Source organism: Labrus mixtus, chromosome 5 (assembly GCF_963584025.1).
Source record: "Labrus mixtus chromosome 5, fLabMix1.1, whole genome shotgun sequence".
NCBI classification, from domain to species: domain Eukaryota; kingdom Metazoa; phylum Chordata; class Actinopteri; order Labriformes; family Labridae; genus Labrus; species Labrus mixtus.
Window position 1 is genome coordinate 15,549,907 of NC_083616.1, and position 22,315 is coordinate 15,572,221.

At 39.3% G+C, this 22,315-nt stretch overlaps 3 protein-coding genes across 3 annotated transcripts; 1 reads left to right on the forward strand and 2 right to left on the reverse strand.

Moving 5' to 3' along the window:
- Positions 1-1,991: 1,991 nt before the first annotated feature.
- gal3st1a (galactose-3-O-sulfotransferase 1a) lies at positions 1,992-7,469 on the reverse strand. The gene is made up of 3 exons (XM_061038100.1): positions 7,152-7,469; positions 4,015-4,158; positions 1,992-3,250 (listed from the first exon to the last, which is right to left on the reverse strand). The coding sequence occupies exons 2-3, from the start codon at positions 4,140-4,142 to the stop codon at positions 2,101-2,103; spliced, it is 1,278 nt and encodes a 425-aa protein (XP_060894083.1). The 5' UTR covers positions 4,143-4,158; positions 7,152-7,469; the 3' UTR covers positions 1,992-2,100.
- Positions 7,470-8,682: 1,213 nt separating this feature from the next.
- pes (pescadillo) lies at positions 8,683-16,414 on the reverse strand. Its single transcript, XM_061038099.1, has 15 exons — positions 16,254-16,414; positions 15,947-16,026; positions 15,247-15,400; positions 14,801-14,910; positions 13,807-13,978; positions 13,630-13,719; positions 13,209-13,325; positions 12,881-12,952; positions 12,436-12,525; positions 10,703-10,833; positions 10,476-10,601; positions 9,882-10,066; positions 9,564-9,700; positions 9,303-9,470; positions 8,683-9,065 (listed from the first exon to the last, which is right to left on the reverse strand). Exons 1-15 carry the CDS (start codon positions 16,275-16,277, stop codon positions 8,994-8,996), a joined length of 1,728 nt encoding a protein of 575 aa, XP_060894082.1. The 5' UTR covers positions 16,278-16,414; the 3' UTR covers positions 8,683-8,993.
- Positions 16,415-16,860: 446 nt separating this feature from the next.
- On the forward strand, positions 16,861-21,222 carry p2rx2 (purinergic receptor P2X, ligand-gated ion channel, 2). The gene is made up of 12 exons (XM_061038102.1): positions 16,861-17,172; positions 17,672-17,807; positions 17,915-17,986; positions 18,109-18,184; positions 18,269-18,365; positions 19,045-19,125; positions 19,230-19,383; positions 19,621-19,751; positions 19,882-19,972; positions 20,045-20,110; positions 20,207-20,284; positions 20,851-21,222. Exons 1-12 carry the CDS (start codon positions 17,006-17,008, stop codon positions 20,947-20,949), a joined length of 1,248 nt encoding a protein of 415 aa, XP_060894085.1. The 5' UTR covers positions 16,861-17,005; the 3' UTR covers positions 20,950-21,222.
- Positions 21,223-22,315: the final 1,093 nt, after the last annotated feature.

Sequence of the window (22,315 nt, forward strand, 5' to 3'; positions counted from 1 at the left end):
AAATCTTTTCACCAGTTTTAAAGCATGTGCATAAATACCAAAGTTAATACTTTAAAGAGTACTGAGAACTAAAATAAATAAAAAAAACCCAATTAAAAAATAAAAATGGAAAGAAAAGTCCCTTGTGAGGCAAAAGGGTTATACATATTATCATTAATGTTTGCATACAGTTATTGGCTACGACTTCAGAACCCTGCTACAGTGCATGCTGGTGGACTTACTAGAGAAAACATTAAACTAAAATACTGTAAACTTTTTCTTTTTGACTTGTCAGATGTCTGCTTTTAAAAGTCAAATGCCATAAGCAGAAAACAAACTCCAGAGCTCCTGCGAGGAACTTCGGTTTTCGACTGTTTGGCGACCCCTGTGGCCAAAGAGATACCTCTCATCTCTTTGATGATTTCAGCTTTCTCATCTTGTTTTCTTAGAAAAATTAATTATGTCACTGATCAGAAGTTTTGCCATGCACAATGGAAACAAATAGAAAAGTTTCATGTATAAAAAAAAATAGACTATAGATTAACTTTATTGATCCCAAACTGGGAAATTGTGGTGTGATTTTACAGCAGCAGGTTATCAGAGCATTTCCTTATGAATAACTTGGCTCAGCTAATATTTTTATTTTATTTTATATTATAGTTTCTAAAATAAATGATGCTCCAACAGTCACTGACAACACTGGTTTACATACCAAAGAATTAGATGTTTGTTTTGGACAGTTTCTTCTCTATGAGAACTCATTCAGACATGTTGAGATGTCATATTATTATATTAACAGTAATAAGGATGAAACTCACCGTCAGAGATATAGAGGACAAATTCAGTTTTATGAATCAGACATAACATTTCATATGGGAAATAGTACACGTAATTTTCATTTTATTTAATTTCTGAGTATCTAAAGATGATCACATATTGCCAGGAGAAACAGGGAGGTGTATGAAGGACAAAATCAGACACTTACAATTATGGAAGAATCAGTACATGAATTACTACAGTAAATATATTAGATGTAAAGAAATACAGAGTAAACACATATGAAGGTAATTCAACAAAAAAAGAAAGAATTAGATAGATAAAATATTACATATAACAAATAATATTGATGCTATTTTCAATTTGAATCTTGCGGGCTATGATAACGGTCTGTGCAAACACCCTTGGGTGTTGTTTAACACTATAAGTCAGACAAGAGTGAATCCTTCAATGATTAATGTTATGATATCAGGGGAAAGAGGAGAAATGGCTACAACTGCAAAATGCCCAGGAGAAATAAACGTGTTAAAACTAAACGTATAATATATAATTTACTGAAAAAACTTCAAGATTCATAAGAAACATTATTGTAATTGATTGCATATGATGAACCTCATTTTTTTTCGACTTGTTGATTTCTTGCATATAAGTCAATAGAAAAATCAATTTGACATGTTGCTGCATTTGATGGGAATGACATTTGATCACAATGTACATCTGAGGCCTCTGACCAGATGCAATCATTATTATTTTCACCTCTGCTTTCTCTCTTTTAAGTTAAACATCTGTCATCAGAAAAGTCTCTAATATTCACTTGTCTTATAACTTAAGGCTGATGTTATCCTCCATAGGTATTAAAGTGGGCTCTAATACTCACATTCAGTACCTTCAAATCTCCAATGTATCAACTTTCAGGGACAACATCCTATGTTTTCAAAGGTGTCCTCAAACAGTCTTCAAAAAACTTCAAAAGTTTGGCAGTGATGGCAACTTTTGTATTTATTCTAATACAAGGGGCATAACCTAAGGCCGTCACTGCAAGTCACTCATAACAAGCTTACATCTGAGAGTGAGAATATTTTAGGCTCCTTCTACGTTTATTAAAGTTGTTCCATATTTGTAGATTTAAGGTCTACAGTATCTTGTTTTTTTAAGCACTCATCAGATACACAACCATAGGAAGTGCACAAATTTCAATGTGGATACAAAATGAGACATGACATAAGATTGAAATGTGACTTAGACCTTTTAATCTTTCACTACAACAGCTACACAGTCAGATTCTTCTTCTTCTTACACAGTTTGTCAGAGATGAATTGGCCCCTCATGCTCTCAGGCCCATAGTCACCAGTTGATGATGTCTCGGATGTGGCCCCACAGCTTTGTGATCCACAGGTTGACCCCAAGCTCTGTTAGGTACTGTAGCTCTGGCATCAACATCTTGCGGCACAGCTTGCGATGTACCTTGTCCACGTTCTTCTTCAGGTTGTAGCCCATGATGGACTTTTCTCCAAAGGGCTGCCACGGCTGCATGGCTGTCTCCTGGATGCTGCTCGCTTCTACAGCACGGCCCCCCTCAATGCAGATGGACGCCATGTCCTCATTCCTTCTCCTGAGCTCTGTAACATCCTCAGCCATCCTCTCCCGTCCATATGCATTTACTTTCCTCCAAAAAGTCTGGTTGAAATGCTGGTACAGCTTCCAATCAATAGCGTTCCACTGCAGAGCCCTGGCCCTGAGCTCAGGGGTCAGTCTAGACACAGTAGAGCCTTTGCGGGCGTTAAGTTTGAAGAAGAGCAAGTCGTCCATCTCCCAGCAAAGGGCGTCCTTCAGCAGGATGAGGGATTCCTCAAAGTGTTCCACCAACATGACTAGCTGAAAACGCTCAGTGATGAATTTTATTCCCTCTTCTACACGCGGGTCGTTCAGCTCCAGAGTGTTGTCCTGTCCAAAGTCGAAGAACAGCAGATTCTTGAGGTAGAAAGAGTTAAAGCCTTCTTTATCAAAGTAGTAATTTGGGTCTCTTAAAAACTCAGTCAGCTTGTCATCACCTGGTATCTTCCATGTAAAAGGCACCAGCCGGCCAAAGTAGTGGAAGGAGGACTCAAACAGCTCAGCAGGGTCTCTGAGGATGGTGATGTAGGAAGTGTCCAGAGGTAGCAGCTTGGCAACTTCACTTGCATTGAAGCGCATGTGATTACAGATAACATTGAAGCACATTCCAGGTCTGTAGTCTTTAACCTGTGAGCGCTGAAAAACAGATGGATAGAAGAAGTCGTTTCTGCTGTCAGGGAAGGCAAATTTGAGCCGGTGCTTCTCTCCAAAGCGGAAAAGGATGTTGAGGAAGGTGCTGCTGGCTGTTTTGTGGGTCTTCATGAACATGATATCCACTTTGGGGGTACAGGTCTGGCCTGAGGTTTGTTGGGAGATGTTAGTGGTTGATTTAGGGTGGAGCTGGGAGGGGCGGTGGGCACAGGAATAAGGCACTGGAACCCTACAGAGAACAAGGAAAAAATGGAAATATACATGTACTAATGGTGTTAATAATAATGTTTACTCCATAGACTGTATATTAAGATGGACAACGTGCCTCAACCTCCTCCGTTTTTACAAAGAAGAAGCCAAAAAACCCCTGTGACAGGCACTGACACTGTGCATTTGGAGCCGGAGTCTTTGCTGTAGGGATCGACTTGTATTGACATCATGTTCATCAGCTAACAAAAACACACATTTAACTTACAGATAAACGGCATCAGGTCGGTACAGTCTACAACAGAACAGATTCTTGTGTCAATCAGAAGCAAACTCTAAATGAATGCACGGTGGCCAGTTTAGAACCTTCTCAGAAAAAGAAGAATTTAACACAAATCAGCATCTTGTCATCCCGAAAAACTCTGGGTTTAAGGAAAATGTATATTTTGTGTATTTTGATTTTTCAGTTCGACCCATTTGTTAACATAGCGGAGGCAGGATTTATGTCATATACTACAGCCAGTCAGTCGAGGTAGATCTATATATACTTAAGGTGAGGTGTTGCGCTGTCCATTCTTGATACAGCCTATGGTTTACTCTTACACCAACTAAGAAAACAAGAAATGTTGTAATGTATGAAAAAAAGACTAATTATTATTTTCATCGTTCAATGAATTAACTATTGCAACTCTTAACAACAAAAACTTCTTTGGAAAATTGACACAGATTTAGCTTTACATGCTATTTTTCAAACGAAAGTATTCAAAGCAGTGTGATGAGTCTTACTCAGGCAGGCTGAGGTGGATCTGTGGAATGGAGAGAGAGTAAAGCAGGATCATGCAGCTGGTCAGCAGGGTACCCAGGACCAGGCCTTTGCACATAGACCTCCACTGCCTCCCTTTCTTACCGGTCATGGTCCAGCAGGATTATCTTCAAAACACAAAATGATCAAGGTGGACATTTTCTACCTGCTGTATTGGTATTGTTTATTCTCAAGGCAAATACAAGAAAACAAAGAAATCCAGATGATATATATTTTTTAACAGTTTCTTGATTGTTCCTTGCTATTAAGATATAAACTTTGTTGACATAATGACGACACTTGATTGATGATACTTGAATGATTTATTTAGACTGCTACATGGAGATAAGTGTAATGTGACTCTACAGATTACTTTCTTCTCTGGTTTCTGCTGAGTGGACACAAGCAAAGCATCTTAATGATTTAGAGCAATTCAATGCAATACATAGGAACTTAAGAATCAGTACAATCATGTTTTTTTCCTCAAAAAGAAGAATGAGGTGTCAATTAAATTACGCTTGTTAAAGTATTGTATTGGTAATTTCATGATACACACTGCCCAAGGGGGGGGAAGAGTTTTGTGTTTGATGCTGGCTCAATTATTTTTGTAAAAAAAAACTCACTGGCAGCTCCAAAAACTGTAATTCCTTTAGGAATGCAGTACTGCCATTTAACTGACTATAATTAAAAGTGGTGATAATTCTATACCTCCATGGAAGGTACATGCTGTTCACATGACACATTTCACAGCTAACATCTTCTCACTCGGCTGTCCACACGGGGCTGTAGTTTCAATTGGATGTTGGACTACAAAATGACACACTTGTGACTTGAAATGAACAACCGTGTGTTTCTCAGTTGGCCCATTAGAATAAATAATGCATCTTTGTGGAAAGTGATCTTGCATTCTCCCCTGCAGACTGAGGTAAGACGAGCCACCGGCTGACTCAGCTCCACAGGTAACAAAGTGACACTCTCCACCTGGAATTTGAAGCATTATGTGACCCAATGTGACCTAAATACAGGCAGTATACATATATGTGCCGTGTCGGTGGCTACGTAAGGCACCCTTTTCAACTTTTATTGTTGTATTATTGTTCCAGTTAAGTATTTGTGTTCTTTAAAGCTCCTGTGAGGATTTTAACAGGTCATAGCTTGTAAGTAAGATCCCTTTCTTAAATGGAAGTGCCAAAGCTTAATGCATTACGAAAAAGTGCCAGCTTTCAGACCTCCTCTTAAGGAAGGTTACAAAGTAGGAATCAAGGTGAGTCAAGGGTTAAGTGTAAAGTATTATAACTGTATGTATCAGCTGGTGGCGGAACTTAGACTAGAGATGCACAAAAGGAAAGCCAATTGTGACAAAATAGAACTTTCTTACTCTTAATACATTGAAAGGGATGTAGGGGATCTGCCAACAGCTCATAGACACGGACTTAGACATGGAATATTATTGTTTTTAGATTGAACAATTCCATCTAAAGAAGTGCATTTTGTCATCTCAGCTTTTATTAATTATTCTATTTAACTAGTGCATACTGCTTGTAAATCTTATGCTGTTAAAATACACCATTGAAGTCTAGATTACTGTAATTAACATACAGCAGACACCATTGTGTTGACAACAATAGCCTGCATCTAATGTGACGTGCCAAGATAATCTGTTATGTGAGTGACTCCAAAATGCAAATAAATGCTTCCAGTGCAGACATTGTTTTCGCTGGTCTGATACCATCTGTGTCACAACACATCAACATGTCATCCTCCTCTCTCACTGAAATAGAAATGCTCCTTTTGATGTCACCATACATCTACTTTAAAATACATATAGTGCATTTTAGGTCATTATTTTTTCCACCAGTCAACAAAATGGTCTTCATTATGAAAAAAACATTATGGAGATAGATGACCAGATCACATTGAGCTTAATGTGAGATTTTATTTTTTTAAGTTATTATAATGTAGTGATGCAGAACAGATCTCTCACATAAATGACATCTATGAACGCAATTATATCGCCATTAATCACATTTTTAATCGCATGTTTGAAATTCCATTATTTCACATTTAAAAATATGTTAGGCATTTATTTTCCTGTTTCCTATTTTGTGTACTGTCTTAAGCTGAGAGTACCTCATTTTCTGTTCTAAATAAAGTAAGGACCTTCTGGTAGATTGAAGATTATTAATGTCATATGGTTGATATTACTTTTGTCTCGTCAAATGAGCTGTCTAAAAGTTTTTTAAAGTGAAATGAGAAATTCAAAGATGTAGCAGTGTCGTTCTTTTCCATTACTGTGACTACAGAGACACTGCTGAGGCTTTTCCACAGTGATCCTAAAGGATCAAAATAGCCTGATTTTCATGTTTGTATATCAAACAGAGTTTAGATGAATCCAAGCACAATAATGATAGCCACTTTACTTTGCAAACCAAATCAAGACATATCCCAGGCCCTAGTGTCACTTCTTAGTGTCCAGTGTCATTCACTATTCATTTTGGATTTAGTCCAGTTTTTGGCTCTGGCCTAATATCTTGATAAATATCTTACAGGAACATGGTGGCTTGAGTTACTTGTATGTGCCATGAACTGCTGAGTTAAAATTTCTTATAATCAAAGCATTGTTCAAATACTCTCCCGAGTCCGAACACAGTTATAGGGCTGTTTCTGCCCTTTTGTCTGGACCCCATGAAGGGGCTATTATAGAGGCATGAGAGGGAGCTTTCTCTCTGCCATCAGAAGCCACTCTGTTGGGAGACATTTGAGGACGAGGCTAGTTGAGGTGGAACAGTTTAGAATTAAAATGCAGTGTGAATTTTTAGTGATATATTTTTCTCTCCTGCAGTAACACTCAGACCTGAAATCTAAATTAGATTAATTTCAGGAAGTCCGCTTTTAGGCTAGACAGTTATGTATATTATTATTAGATAACACCCGGTAGATTATTACCTAAGGGTAAACACCAGTGAATTCAGAGTGTAATTCATGTAGCTGTACGTGTAGATAAGACTTACCCAATTGTCTAGTGTTTTAATATAATCAATACAAAATATTGAAAAGTATAAAACTATAGAATTTACAAGAAAGCTAAATTCCAACAAAAACTTTTTTTTTTTTTTCTTACCCTCATGCATGCATCCAATGAGAAATCAAAAGTGTTCCCTGTCCATCTGCATCGTCTTTCTTTGTATTCCCAGATCACTAGAACAAGCCGATTTCCCCCCTGCAGCGTTTCTTCGGTCTGCTCTTAACATGCACATTCTGTTATATGCACAGCACCGTCCCTCTTCTCACATGTCCAGTGCTGCTAGGCTTAGTCATCTGGTTGCTACTCCTCTTTCTCTTCTCATGCACACCTGATGCCTTAGACTACCTGACTCCTCCCTCAACTTTCAACTCCAAAACTGATCTTGCTGAAAAAGCACTGCTGGGAGGCTCATCTAGCCACCTGTGACGTCAGGCTCGCTGTCAGGGGATGAATATTTGTCACTGAATGTAAAAAAAAAAAGGAGGGGCGGAGGGGACTGTATAGTCCCTGTTCTGTCTTCATACAGAGGGCCATTGAGTGTGGACACTGGAGTCTGAGCTGCAGGCTAACAGGAGAGGGGGGGGGGGAAACAATATAAAAAGAACAAATGCAGAGAGCCTGAGCACAAAGAACTTAATTGTACCACTTGATCAAGACTGCTGTGTCTGTATTGTTTGAAATGCTAATTGCTTTAGGAAGACTGTGTACATAGGACAATTCACTTCACTACAGCTTTTACATTTTGAACATAGATTGGATGATTATCTAAACAAACAGTGCAACCTACACAGCCTGGACTATCAGGTGATAGTACCATGCATACACACGATATGATTTTAATTCATAAAGAAATATTTTATTCTAATATTTTTCTGTAATATATGTATTTACAGAGATCTAGTTTTTAAATCTATGACTACAGTTTGAATTATGGTACATATGTTATTGTATGATTTGGAGACAACAATGAAATCCTTAGTTTAAGACATCAGACATTTCAATAGAGAACCAAATGAACATTCAACCTCCTGTGACACTCTATTTGGCTCTGCTAGCCGGCATGTAGCAATATGTGATACTATCGCCTAACACATTACAGTAAGCGCAAGCACTCTCTCCTCAATGCGGCCCCTCACTCCTGGTTCAGTGTTGCTCATCCCACACGTCATGCCACAGCACCACACTGCAGCTTTTGTTGAGCGGGGCGTGCCCTTGCCCTCAAACACCCAGAGTGCCAGGCTGAGACCTGGACTGCGTGGGCATGCGTAGAATTCAGATCAGGGTGAGAGGGGGCAGCGAGCGTGACAAACTGAATGAGGAGATTGAGGAGAGAGCAGCATGACTTGCCTGGCCTTCAGCCCACCACAAGGGCCACAGAGCCTCAAGAGGGCAGAAGGACTTCTGCTCATTCGTCATCTCCACCCACTCACCCCAGTGTGGACAAATCACTCAAGAACAGCAGGATGGTGACCCTCGCCCATGCCCACTGCGGTCCTGTGGGACAACTAAAACTTTATTTTGACGTATTGTGAACACCTATTCTGATGCACAGAGTTGTTAAGAGACACCCAAGAGATAATTTGCTTCACTTCTTCTGATTTCTGTTTGGAGATCACAAAGAAACAAGTTTAATTCGGTAGGTGTTTACTTTAGAATACAGACCATTTTAAGTAAAGATTTGAAAATAAACAAGAGATATCACCTGTCTTGTAGAATAGTTCATAAAAACAATGAAGGACACAGTCACTTTTACATGAATAATTACACAGTTAGCATAAGACACGTCCTGCATTTTAGCTTGTAATAATGCAGAAGTCGATGCACTTACATCATTATGCATCACTCACACAGCTCTCAAATGCATGTTCAGGAGATATTGTTTCACCTGTGATGCACATTAAATACATAGTCAGTGTGATCAATACATCATCAGATGAGTTATTTCCTGGCCTTTTTCTTTGATTTCTCAGCGTCATCGTGGGCTTTCCTCTTGGCGGCGAGCTTGTTAGCCTGAAAGAGCAGAGTGAAAGCAGTTTAGGTATTTCAGAGGTCAGTGAACTCAGGGGTCATCGCTGGGCTTGAATGTTCTGTGCACACAGCAGCTTTACAAAAACTGTTCTCAGGCTGAGATAAGATGCCTGATCCTATAGGATCAAATGTTAAGAATGTTCCCTGTACACATGGCTGCACAAACAGACTTATCTACTCATGAATCCTTTATCAATCAATAACAAAAAAGGAACATACCTCTCGGACTTTTCTCTTCTTTCCGAACATGATCTTGTCGTAGAGGTACTTTTCCTTCTTCTTCATCATCATGATAGCCAGACGTTTCTCCTCCGCTTTCTCCTCCTGCTCCAAGCGTGCTGGGTTTTCTACCTTTACTTTTCCAGGTGTCACTTTGACCTGCAGAGACTAAAAGGAAATAAATATTATTGAAGGGTTCACTTCTTGGTAAAAACACGAGAGGAGAAAGTGATGAAGGAAAATGGACCACAAGCCTCGTACCTTCCCCTGGGATCTTTGTTGTTCCATCTTTTTCAGATTCTTCTCCTCTGCCTCTTCTTCATCATCATTATCCTCCTCTTCTTCTTCATCCTCATCATCCTCTTCTTCTTCCTCCTCCTCCTCTTCTTCATCATTGGCTGTAATGGAAGTTAAATAAATATTATGTGCCAAGCCTCTAAACACACCTCATACAGGCTTTATATTCGACTCATTTTCAAGTCTTCACAGATAAAAACAAACATTATCACCAATCTTAAACACAACGTAACAACATGATGCACATTATTTACACTTAACGACAAATGCTTGTTTTCGTACCAGGTTTTTCTCCTCGCTGCAGGGCCATGATCTTGAGTTTTTCAGGGGGCACATAGTCTCCGTCCTTCTCCTCCACGAAGGGGGAGAGGTGGGGGGGCAGAGTCACTCCCAGGAAGTAGTCCTCCACAGGGAGGAGGATTTTGGAGTTGATACAGTCATACACCCACTGGGGCTGGATGTAGTACCTACAACAAATAGTTTCATATGTAAAGCTATGAAGAAATGCTTTTGATGCACGTTTTTCTCGGTATGGAACACAAATCAAGCACACATTTCCTGTTTTAATCGCAAAGAGCCAGATGGAGAAGATATGTTTCTTTGAAAATACTGAGCTATGTTTACAAAAAGGCCAGGGCCTGTAAAACACAATGAACAAAGCTGCTTTGAGAGAAGAAAGCACAAAGACGTTAGTGAAAAAATACATTGTAGGGGATATGATAAGGCACAATGAGAGAGTAACACAATCCACCCAGCTCAGATTTCCTGTATTTAGGATTCAGATAAATTCTATGAACGGAACGGTTGAGTAAAACGTCATAATCCTCTTTGTTCTAAAAGAAGACATGTTGTATTGAACTTCCCAGCATCCTTTACCTGTTGATGTACTGTTTTTGAATGCTGGGTCTGTCAACAATCTGATGTGTGATGGTCTCATCCTTCACATCATATGTGCTACCGATGCAAACAGACTTGTCCCAGGACACCTCGCCACCAAAACACCTGGAAGGTAAAAGCAAGACAGACATTACAATAAAAGTCCATGCATCACTGTGAAAAGTAATGATCCTAACAAAAAGGGCACTGAAGCAGCCGTTACTCACCGTATGACAAAAGCCAGAGATTCTCTGGGAGATTCTCTATTGAGGAAGAACTTGAGCCCGACAAATATCTTTTTCTGAACCTCCTGCTGTTGCTGTTCCTTTTCCCTGGCCTCCATCTTTTCTATGTCCTCCTGGGGAAAAAAAAAAACATTGGCAGTTTTTTTAATGGTGTTTTATAGCTCATGAATGCTTAGGCACCAGAGGGCAAGACATTTAAAAATGTATTCTGATTGACAATCTCTTCAAAGAACTTTCCAAATACATCTAATTTAACTGTACTTACAAGAACATCAGGTGTAGAGTGCAAGTCTATTTACAGTGATATAACACTAAGTTAGAACTCTGGCACAACGTTAAAGAGATACTTCACCCATTTGCATTAAGTTTTGTATCATTACAAACCTGGTAGTATTTTTGAATGGTCGTGCATCTCGCCCTCATTTTCCCCTGAGATGGGAAATCTTTGTATTTCTAAGTCTGAAAAGAAGCTTCCAGTGACGTAAAATGACGATTTTTGCGTCACTGGAAGCTGTTGCGGTTAGAGGGGTGAAACTACATCGCTAGTTCTTCATTTTTTAGACCACTGAAGCTACAGACCAATCGCAGATCAGTGGGTGGGAACTCACTCCCTGAATCGAAACTTAACGTCCGCCATATTGCTTGGAAGCTATGCTAACAGGCTCTATGGAGAAAGCTGATAATGGCGAAAAAATATAGATTAAGTGGCGAGACGGCTGCTGCCGACAGGCCGGTCTTGTGTTTTGGCTGCTGCGGCCCGCCGGGAGCCCGGCCGCCACGACACCGGACCGGCCTGTCAGCAGCAACCGTCTCGCAGCTATATTGCCGCTGCCAGCTCAGCAGCCGAGACATAATGCCTGCCTGACGGCGGCGGTGAGGACGAGGAGCCCGGGCCGGCTCGAGCTGGGGCGCTCGGTGCTCTCACTGTTTGCCTATGGACAAAGACATTGAGTCTGTTTTCTGCCAGGAATTTCCAAGATCAATTCTGGAAGAAATCTCTGAATCAGTTGAGGAAACGGTCTTATGTGATGAAGTAAATATGTCTGTAAATGTTTTTATTTCTATATTTCTACTGCTATACTGTATATTTTGGAGAAATTGTATCGATTGAATTTCCCTCTGGGATTAATGAAGTATTTCTGATTCTGAACTAGAGGACCTTAGTGGGAGTGGCCTGCGGTGCTGTGCATTCTGGGATTTGTTGTCTTTCATCCACATGAGCCAAAATGACACTTTCTGCCTTTTCACGGCCATGAAGGCACCAACTTCGAAATTTATTTCACATTTCTACTACATATATGACCCAATGTCAATACAGATTCATGTTTCAACATGTGAAGTATCCCTTTAAGGAGAATGATTAAAATGTACACGAAAGAGGAGCTGACCTCAAAACTAGAACTAGTTAAACCTTGTTGAAATGCCAGTCAAGTCAATGTGTTTGAAAAGAGCCAACCCTTGAGAAACTTAAAGTAGTTAGGCAATTCAAGCTTGGAAACATCTTGTGCTAAGTAACCAAGCATGAAGCTGTAGTCCCCAGTCTCACACCTCAAAAAGCTTAGACTCCTCTGACAGAGATCCTGACCTCTCACTTCTTCCCTCAGAGACCAATTAGTTTAAACTCGACTTTTGTTTATCTGTATGGTTTGAAGACAGATCATGTTAAGATGTCCGTCCCCCCCCCCACATTATTTAAACGAGATGAGATACATTACCCCTTCAACAGGAAACTGGTCGACTTCAGCCTCCTCTTCCTCTGCAGAAGAAACCACTCGCGTCAAGCTGGAACTCAGAGCCGACAGTTTCTGCACAGCGTACAAACAGAGTTAGAACACCACCAAATTGTATTATATACATGAACACTAAACCAGACTATGGTTGCAGCTGAGAATAAAAAGAAGAAAAGAAGACCCGCTGTTTCTTTAAATCAGTTGATCAGATACATATTTAAGGCTATGCACACACAGTTTCTGCTTTCAAAAGAATGTCCTGCTCACTGAGTAATCTACATGTAATGAGAGGACATACTCCTAAAATACCATGAGCAACACAATCAGTATCCCATCCTCCTGTGTTATAAGCAGGTAAAGGAAGACATCTCAGAAGAGTAGTGGGTTGTGGGCAGATCTCACAAAATAATGAATTACTTAAAAGCCTCACCTCCAAGTAGCTTTCTGAATTCATGGCGTAATCTCCCTCATCCTCCAGTTGTGACTCTGCTTTGCTGTCCAGCTGCAGAAAGAGAAATGACTTTAACAGAGCACCGGTGTGGTAACAGGAGACAACCACAAATCCCTGATCTGTTCATGCTGTATTGTTGTTTACAACTTCCAAATAACACAAATTAAATCTCATTGAAGTTGTTCACTGTTCGATATTTCAGATTATAAAAAATACCACTGTAACAGCTATTGAAAGTTTGTTTTTTGTCTCAACACCTCCCACATGAATCCAGTCCAATACATAATGTGTTAATAGTAATGTTTACCTTCGGGGGATAGATCAGGTTGAGGGAATGGTAGAGTCTGAAATTGACAAACCCCTGGAGAGTGGTGTACATCTCTGTGAAAGTTGCCATGACTCTGTAGTCGACATCTGTTGGATGCTGAGAGGGTACAAAAAATAGTTCAACTTGGTTTCACTGACAAAAATGAATTATGACCATTGCATACATTTAAACATATATCATAATCCCTATAACAATTGATTATGGCAGTCAGTCAACTCTATTTAAAAACAATTGACACATAAACATTGACTCCACACTGTCAGCTGCTAAAAGTTTTCTTGTTTATGCCACAAACACTGTTGGATGATTTACAATGGAACCAAATGCTGACGGAGCTGTGCGACTAAAATTAATTATTACAAACATATTCACTGTGGACTGCATTTCATCATTCACTTACATCATGGGAGAACTGATATGGCACCAGCCATGTAATGAACTGCCCCATCACCTCAGCCTGGTAATATATTCCCTTGATGGAGATGAACACCTATCATGAACAGACCAGTGTTTAGTTCATTACAGCACATGATAGGACATTTGATTTGACATGTGAAACCAATAACAATGGCTGCACCTTTTTGAGAGAACGGGATGCAATCACGTAATTCATCCACTCAACAGTGAGACGTCTGCACAGCTGGATTGTCTGAACGTGACATTTTCCTGTGCGGGCAAACGTGGAGAAGAGGAAGCACATGCACAGGGCGTCATCGATATCACGGAGCGCATCGATGAATGAAGGATATCTGCAAAAACAAAAATAAAGGACAACCAGTGAGACAATTTTAGTTTTACGTTTGTAAACTCCCACAGTAAAATCGCTACAATAGCAAAGTTACCCCTTTTGGATGGACGGTCTCCTACAATTATTTAATACATACTAATAGTTTTTGTGTACTTTGATATTTAATGATGTTATCACAATCAAAGGAATTTTTTAAATTTTGCATTCAAGCTGGGGATGTGCAGGATTAGCAGAATAACAATTAAACGTTGTCACCCTCGCTAGTTGGAACCAGGGTTATTAGTCAGTTAAACTAATTATTCATATTTGTATCCGTATTATGTCTAAGCAGCCTTCCACTACTAAACAGGGCTGTAGCTACCGTTAAGGCCGAGTGCCATACTGCCCTACTACAAAGATGTAAACCAGCACAGTGGACGCTTGGCTTTTCACAGTCCAAAGCAGATGGGCAGTATTTTGATTCACAAAATAAGGCTTCATTAATTAAAAACATTCACCCACAGAGGATGTGATCGTGTGATAAGTCGTATTAAATAAATTGTGTTCAATTTCGACTGTTTTCTTAACTTAATAATTGTCTGGATTGCGTTTAATCAACTTTGAAATGAGTGACCTAGGAACATCCTTAGTTATATATATATATATATATATATAAACACATGAATATATAACCCCCCCCCCCCCCCCCCCGAAATGATTATTATTTGTTTAAACAAAAAGCCCTTCCTACATTACTTAGGCATCCAATTATTTCTTAACATGGGAAAGTCAGTTCAGCTGAATAATATCCTCCAATGTGGTGTATGGAGCTAAATTATTTCACCTTTCTTTGATGATGTGGTCCAATTTATAGGTCGGCTTGTTCTCCTTTAGTCTCTCCACAGCAGACCATTCTGTTTTTCCATAGGCCCTCTTAAGTTTGCGTACAAATACCTGTTAAGACAAAACATATAGACAAAATGTTCACAATATATACCAATCAGAAAATATGAAAAAAATCAATACTTTCACATAACACAGACTCGTTAAAAAAATAACAAAAAGGCCAAAACAAACCAATTTTACCTTTAAAAAACACACTCCAAGAAAAGTTAAAAATATCTACTTTCTATGTATTGGCGAAAAGCATATTCACAACAGTAAGACTTTTTAATCACAGCTCACTTAGGGTCCATTTCCAAAATAAGAAAATCTACTTTAACCTATAAACAAGTCTGAACAGAAGTGTCGAATAGGAAATCTAAAAAGGGTAAAATGTGTCTTTAATACCTTGTAGTCTCTGAACTTGCCAACGATTGGCTCGTGCAGCAGAAAGCGGATGTCTTTGAGCAGGTAGAAGGTCCTCGCCGCTGTAGAGCCCTTGTTAACCTTTTTCTTGTGCTTGGGCTCATGGGGGTAGATGCCTTTAAGGATGCACAGTCGCCTGAAAGTCAGAGAGAGATCAAGGATTACTGATCATCTACTTTTGGTGGTCTATTTTCCACTGGGCAACCTGATAAGGAAATATGGAAAAACTTCTCTTACTCAACGTATTTTACCTCTATCTATCCATTGTAGGCACAGCTTCTTTGAATTCAAAACGTATCCACTAAATACTAATTAAGATCAATCAGATTTTTTATTATGAATTGTTTTACAGGGGCGCTGGTGGATCAGTGGTTAGTACGCGCGCCCCATGTATGGAGGCTGTAGTCTCAAGCGGGCAGCCGAGGTTCAAATCCCACCTGTGGCTTCTTTCCTCACTCTCTCTCTCTCGCCCTGATTTCCGACTCTATCCACTGTCCTATCTCTCAATTAAAGGCATAAAAAGTCCCCCCCCCCCCCCCCCACAAAAAAAAAGTTGTTTTACAGGGAAGAAAGAGAAAAATTGTCCAGACATATCCTATTTAAATCGATTTGGCAACACAATATACATGGATATAAATCAGATACATCATGCAGAAAGTTGTCACAGAAAATGTTTAGTCACCTGAAATCTGGGAGGCTCAGAGATAACTTCTTACGAGCTTTGTTTCTTGTGATGTAGTTGGTGGCAGATCCACTCTCAAACTGGAAAAAGGAAACAATTTGACATTAAAACTCCCACCAGCCACATGATTTTAATTCCTGGTCTGCTAACATGTAAACAGATCAACTCAAATGCTCATCTGGAGCAAACAGATTCTACTGTTATAGAAAACAAACCACAGCTAACATAGCTTCGTCAGCTAACTATGTAGCCATGAAACTCTCTCGGTCTTATTGTGGCTTCAAATCAACCCGACATCAACTCTTACCTTTTTCTTTTGAAGACCTCCCATTCTCAAACGGTGTGTGACTCTCCGGACAGGTTACGGAGATTTAATTGTCTAAATTAAATCTTCACATGGGTTAGCTGCTCTGAAAACACACTTCAACATCGATGCACGTGTCGTTGACATGCGCGGAGGAGGAGGAGGAGGTGAGAGCTGTAAATCAGGACCCCAAAGAGCGGTCGGCCGTGGTCCGCCTGTATAAAATGAAAGCAAACAAAAATACAAACACTGTTACCCATTAAAATAGTTTTGCTTGTTTATATTTTCGTAAGAAAGTATTTATTTCGTTCAGTTATTTGAAGTGCCGTATTAACATAATTATAAACGTTATAATTAGTCGTTTTTTATTCATTTATTTAACCAAAAATATCTTATTTTTCTAACCAAATATTGTATATTTCTACAATTTTAACTTGGAAAGACTAATTTATATTTATGATAAATAGTTGAAAATGTCAAATTTGAAGACAAGTCTCAGTTTTTGTGTATGTGTGTCTTGTCAAGGACCATAAAGACTAAAATTACATGAAATACATTTCATGTTTCGGGTTTCAACCACTTCTGAGCCCCACCCCCTTCGCTTCTTCCTCTCTCTAGCTGATGTCAGGATGCTTTAGAGAGATGCTGGCTGGAGCTGAACAGGAGCAGAGAGTCGGAAAGAAAACTATTAGAAACATAAAAAGCTTGATTAAGACAGATCATTTTATTTAGAAATAGGGTTTCAATCTTGGGATATGTGTGAGCCATCGAATCAGTTCACCATGGGCCTACGGGACTTTATAAAGGATTATTTTCTCAGTTTCTGGGACTATGAGACACCAAAGGTGATGGTGGTTAAAAACAAAACTCTTGGAATTATTTACAGAGGCGTCCAGTTTCTTGTGATCACCTATTTCATCTGGTAAACTTCATGATTTAATTTATTGCATGCCAATGATCTTTAAGGAACAATCTCTGAACTTGAAAGGTTAGAATAAAAAAATGTATTTTCCCTGCAATATTTTTTATCTGTGGAAAAGACTGTTTAATGATTAAAACAATGTACTGCTACTTTAAATTCTAAAACCCACAAATTTTAGTTTTGTGGGACTGAAATGCTTCCCAAGTACAGTTAAGTGCAAATAATTACCATCATTGATGGACTATCATAAGGAATTATGATTTAGTCTATCAATCTATAATATGACATGTGATTTGAACTGAGAGGATCAGTGTTCAGTAACAATATTTTACTATTAATCCGACTGTTTTAAATCTTAAACTACTTCTTGGATTAGATGGATTTTAGAACTGCAGTGCATCATGTTTTCTTCCATCTTGGCCTCAGCGATACCCTCAATTTAACTTGATGTCATGACAGAAAATGTGATATTGGGTTTGTCTGCTGTATCAAACTGAAGGTATGTCTTCATAAGTCAAAAAGCCTACCAAGAGAGTGAAAACCGTCCAGAGAGCTCAGTTTACACGCTCATGAAAGGCTCAGCAGTTCATGGAGATGATGTCTTGGACACTGTGGAGTATGCTCAACCCTCAGAGGTGAGTCAAAAACAAATGCTGCAATTCAATTAAGATACACTATACACTGTCTATTGTATTATGTCTTAACACTAGAGTTACTTATGGTGTGTTTCTCTACCTCAAAGGGTGGCGATGTTATCAGCGCAATACTGAGGCGAGAAGTTACATATGATCAGAAGCAAGGAACCTGTGCAGAGGTGAGAAGTCAACAAACGGTTTTGAATATACTGCAGCTGTATGCAATGAACGATACAAATATATCAGTAACATAATCACTTTTGTTCTCCAATGACTGAGCATCTGTCTGGTTTAATTTCAGTATTTCAATGTTGCAAACGCCAACTGTACGACAGACTCTGACTGTGTCGAGGGAGAGGTGGACTTTGACGGCCATGGTACAGTATTTATTCCTCAACAAAATCTTTCTTTGAGCTTGGTCTGCATTGGCAACAGTCTTTCCTCTGTTTTAACTCTTGCAGGCAAAAGGACTGGCAATTGTGTTCAGTACTACAACCACACCTTTAAAACCTGTGAGATACAAACCTGGTGTCCTGTTGAGGATTATGCTGTAGTGCGGTAAGAATGATGTTAGAATTTCTATTTTTAAACTCAGTTCAATGGCATATGGATGACTCAAGGACTTTAATCTTTCTGCTCTTTAAAGAGAAAGGAAAGAAAAATCTCTTATTAGCTGAAAGGTTGTACAGCATATTGAGACTAACGTTAACAAGCAAAAGGCTAAAAGGCAGGGGAGTTTGGAACTGTGACTGTGTCAAGCCCCCGCCCATGGTGAGACAACATTTGTCTGGATTGGTTAAGGAAAAAAATATAGACTAGCTGTCAAAACAGTTTGACAGCCCCTCATGCTCCCAAGAAACTTTGAAATATCAAGAGCTCAGAATGATCTTTAAGCTTCTATAGGAGGTACAGCACTTTAACAAATCAAGTAAGTACAGAGTTAGTACACAGTCAAAAGTAAAAACGTGTAGAATATACTGAAAGGCCACATTTATATCTTACTGTTCTATAAATGTAGAATTGGCACCTCATTCATTTAAAAAAGCTAACCCAGATAGTCAAAAAGAGTTGTTTTAAAAGAGCTGCACTTCAGTCAATGCTTTTACCATAACGGCAATAAAGAAGAAGATCAAATATATCAGTTGATATTTGCTTGGTCACAGATAGGGCTATAATCAGAATGGTGTATGTATGAAGTGTCCTGAACCAACTGATCAGTTATTTGTTTCTTCAACAGTGAACCACCGTTAGTGGAGGCCATTAATTTCACAGTATTCATCAGGAACTCCATCCACTTTCCCAGATTCAAAGTGCTGAGGTACACACACACACACACACACACACACACACACACTCACACACACACTCTCTGTAACTGCAGAGATTCTGACTAACTCCCGCTCTTTTCTTTTCTTGGCGTAGGGGAAACATCAGAAATGCCTCAAACAAACGCAAACTACACAAATATCTCAAGACGTGTCATTATGATGAAGAGAAGGACGCCTACTGTCCGATCTTCCGCCTGGGCTACATCGCAAAGCAGGCGGGGGAGAATTTCAGTGAGCTCTGCAGGACTGTACGTATGGGTTTTGCAAGCAACATGTTCTAATGTAAATGTATGTGTGTTTATGAATCTCATGAAGATTCCTGATGTAAAAATGTATACCCACTTAAAGAAGATGGTATTTGGACTCGGCTCTATTATGAACTGTAAAAACTGACTGATATTATGAGGATGGCCACACGTGTTAAAATGTCCTGTTTTGTATTGCATTGCATAAGAGATGATCATAGCAGGGTTTTTTTTTCTCAGGGAGGAGTGATAGGAGTTTTTATCAACTGGAAGTGTAACCTGGACTTGGATCCTTCAAATTGTAAACCATCTTATTCTTTCCGCCGTCTTGATCTTCGAAAGGATCAGGCCAGCTCTGGTTATTATTACAGGTGAGCCCATCTTTTTTTAATGTATCTTTACCAAACATTTTATGTTTTATACTTTAAAGTGTTTTTGTTGCATTGGTTTGTATAACGTTTTAGAGCACTAACTGTTGTGATGTGTATTTAATTTTTCCAGGTTTGCCAAATATTACAGGAAAGACGGGGTAGAGTCTCGGACACTTATCAAGGCCTATGGCATGCGCCTGGACGTCATAGTTCATGGAAACGTAAGTGAATACTCCTACATTTCTACAGCTTACTCTCTATTCACTTTGATTAACACGTGATATTTCTTTAAGGCTGGTAAATTCAGTCCCATCCCCACCATCATCAGCACAGTGACTGCTATGACTTCAGTTGGGATTGTGAGTAACTATCTGACCTCCAGAATGTAAAAATCAGCAGCTATGCTCTTTGTATCACATAGTGTAAATCTGTTTTCTTATAATTCATCCCTCTAGTGTACCATTATCTGTGACTGGATCATGCTTACATTTATTGACAAGAACGAGGTCTACAGTGACAGAAAGTTTGATGAGGTGAGTAAAACACAACTCTTGTTCAATCTCAGCACATGTTGGTTCTTCTACATGTTCAGGGCAGCCTGAAGATACTGACCGATCTAGTTTTCACAAAGAATAGCCAGCGAGATGATTGTCATTTGCAACAATATCTACACATTTTTTTTAAAAGGAAGACATCACGGTGATAATCACCATACCAGCTTACAAGCAAGCAAAGACATCAGGTCAGTTACTTGTGGCAGCTGTGGTAGAGTCAGTCGTCTCTCAACCAGGAGGTTCAATCCTCAACTCCTGCAGCCATATTTTAAAAGGTCCTTGGGCAAGACACTGAGCTCCGAATTGCTCATGCTTCTACACTACGTACGTGTGAATGTAAAGTACTTTTGGGCAATCGAGCACTTTTCGTAGTCGCCTTTGCCTTCACTGTGTGAATGGGTAATCGTAACATGAAGTATAAAAGTCAGAGGACAAAGGAAAGTGATATACAAGTCACAGTCCATTTTTCATGCAGTTGCTTTGTTCTCCAACTCCTGGTATTGTGTGTACTGTCTCACTGAGTTAAGGCTATCTGTCCCCCGCAGATTGTCAAGGAGCCCAAAGTGCCCATTACCACAGAGCTCAGCTTCATCAACAGCTACGGCTCAAACCATTCAGACCTGTCAGAAGGTGTGCCTCTTTAACATCGTCACAGTTGCCTCCAGTCGCAGCTGGCCAAGAGTTTGGACTCTCCTCAACCAGCTGACTGTGGACACAGCTCTCAGACGTTTATCAGATCAGTTATGGACTGCCAGCGGCTGCTATAATGTGGTTAGAGGGGATGATCTAAACTGGAGAAGCACAGAGACAGAGGATCGCCTGAAATCATAGCTGGTATGCAGATAATTAATTTGATATATCACGTCATACCTTGATGGACTCCAACTCCACTACAATGTATCTGATTGTTTTTCTTTTCCAGTGGCAGAATTTTAGAGGATTTATGAATTTTTCCAGTATGTAAAGAAAATAAAATGCCTCATTGCAGAAAAAGTACACAACAAAGAGTACACAACCATTCAAACTATGCTGGTTTATATCAGTGTATAGCAGACATTGACTGCAATAAATGTATCTATTCACTCAAATTTCAGAAATGGACATTCATGTTAAGTTGACTCTTTCTGCTCTCATAAATCTGCCTTAATATAAACATTAAACTTAGAAAAATCTGCATATTACCATTCATTTCAACCTGATATGTTCAGAGGATGTAGGAGGAAACAGCCAGGAGACGCATGAGGAGGGCAAAGAGCAGTAATCTAATAATGCTGCCATTTCCCGTAAAAATGGTTTCTCTAACAAGATTGTGGGAAGTGTGAATCCATCTGGACCACTGAGACTAATAAAAATGTCAGTTGGGAAAAACGATTTAAGATTAAATCTAGTGGATCGATAACTTACCATGAAGTATGAAGGAGCCCACTAGATAGTGACATGTCAGCTTTAGAAGTCATGTTTATGAAATGTAAAAAAAGCTGATGATGAAGAATGTCTTATCTTACGTTTTATCACCTGTTTGTTTCATTACTCAAAGTGTCAGATCTCAGATGTCTAACTTTGAAAATGTAAAGATTTTAGTCAAAGGCCCTCAAAGTGCTTCACTTGCCAACCTATATGTGTACTTTGTGTCAGTGAGAAGCTCCAAGAAGCCAATCTAATTGTGCCTCGGATCAGAGTTTGAATGCGATTACTTGTCTGGGAGACACCCATCAGCAGGCAAAGTGAGTCATCTCAAGGGCCAATGAGGTTAAAGTGATGGAGATGCAGCGGGTTTAGATCACTGTAATGCTGACTTGCTCACAGAAAATCAACAATCACAAAAAGATCCTCCTCCAGTCAATAACAATAAAACATGTATTTAAACCTTAAGAGAAATACTTGATCTCAATATTCTCTGAAAAATGTTCTGCCTGTATGAAAGTGTTAAGACCTTAACAACTTGAAATCATGGGGGTTTAGATTAAACCAATAATACCTAAAAATACCCAAAAAATCTAATTCAGTCAA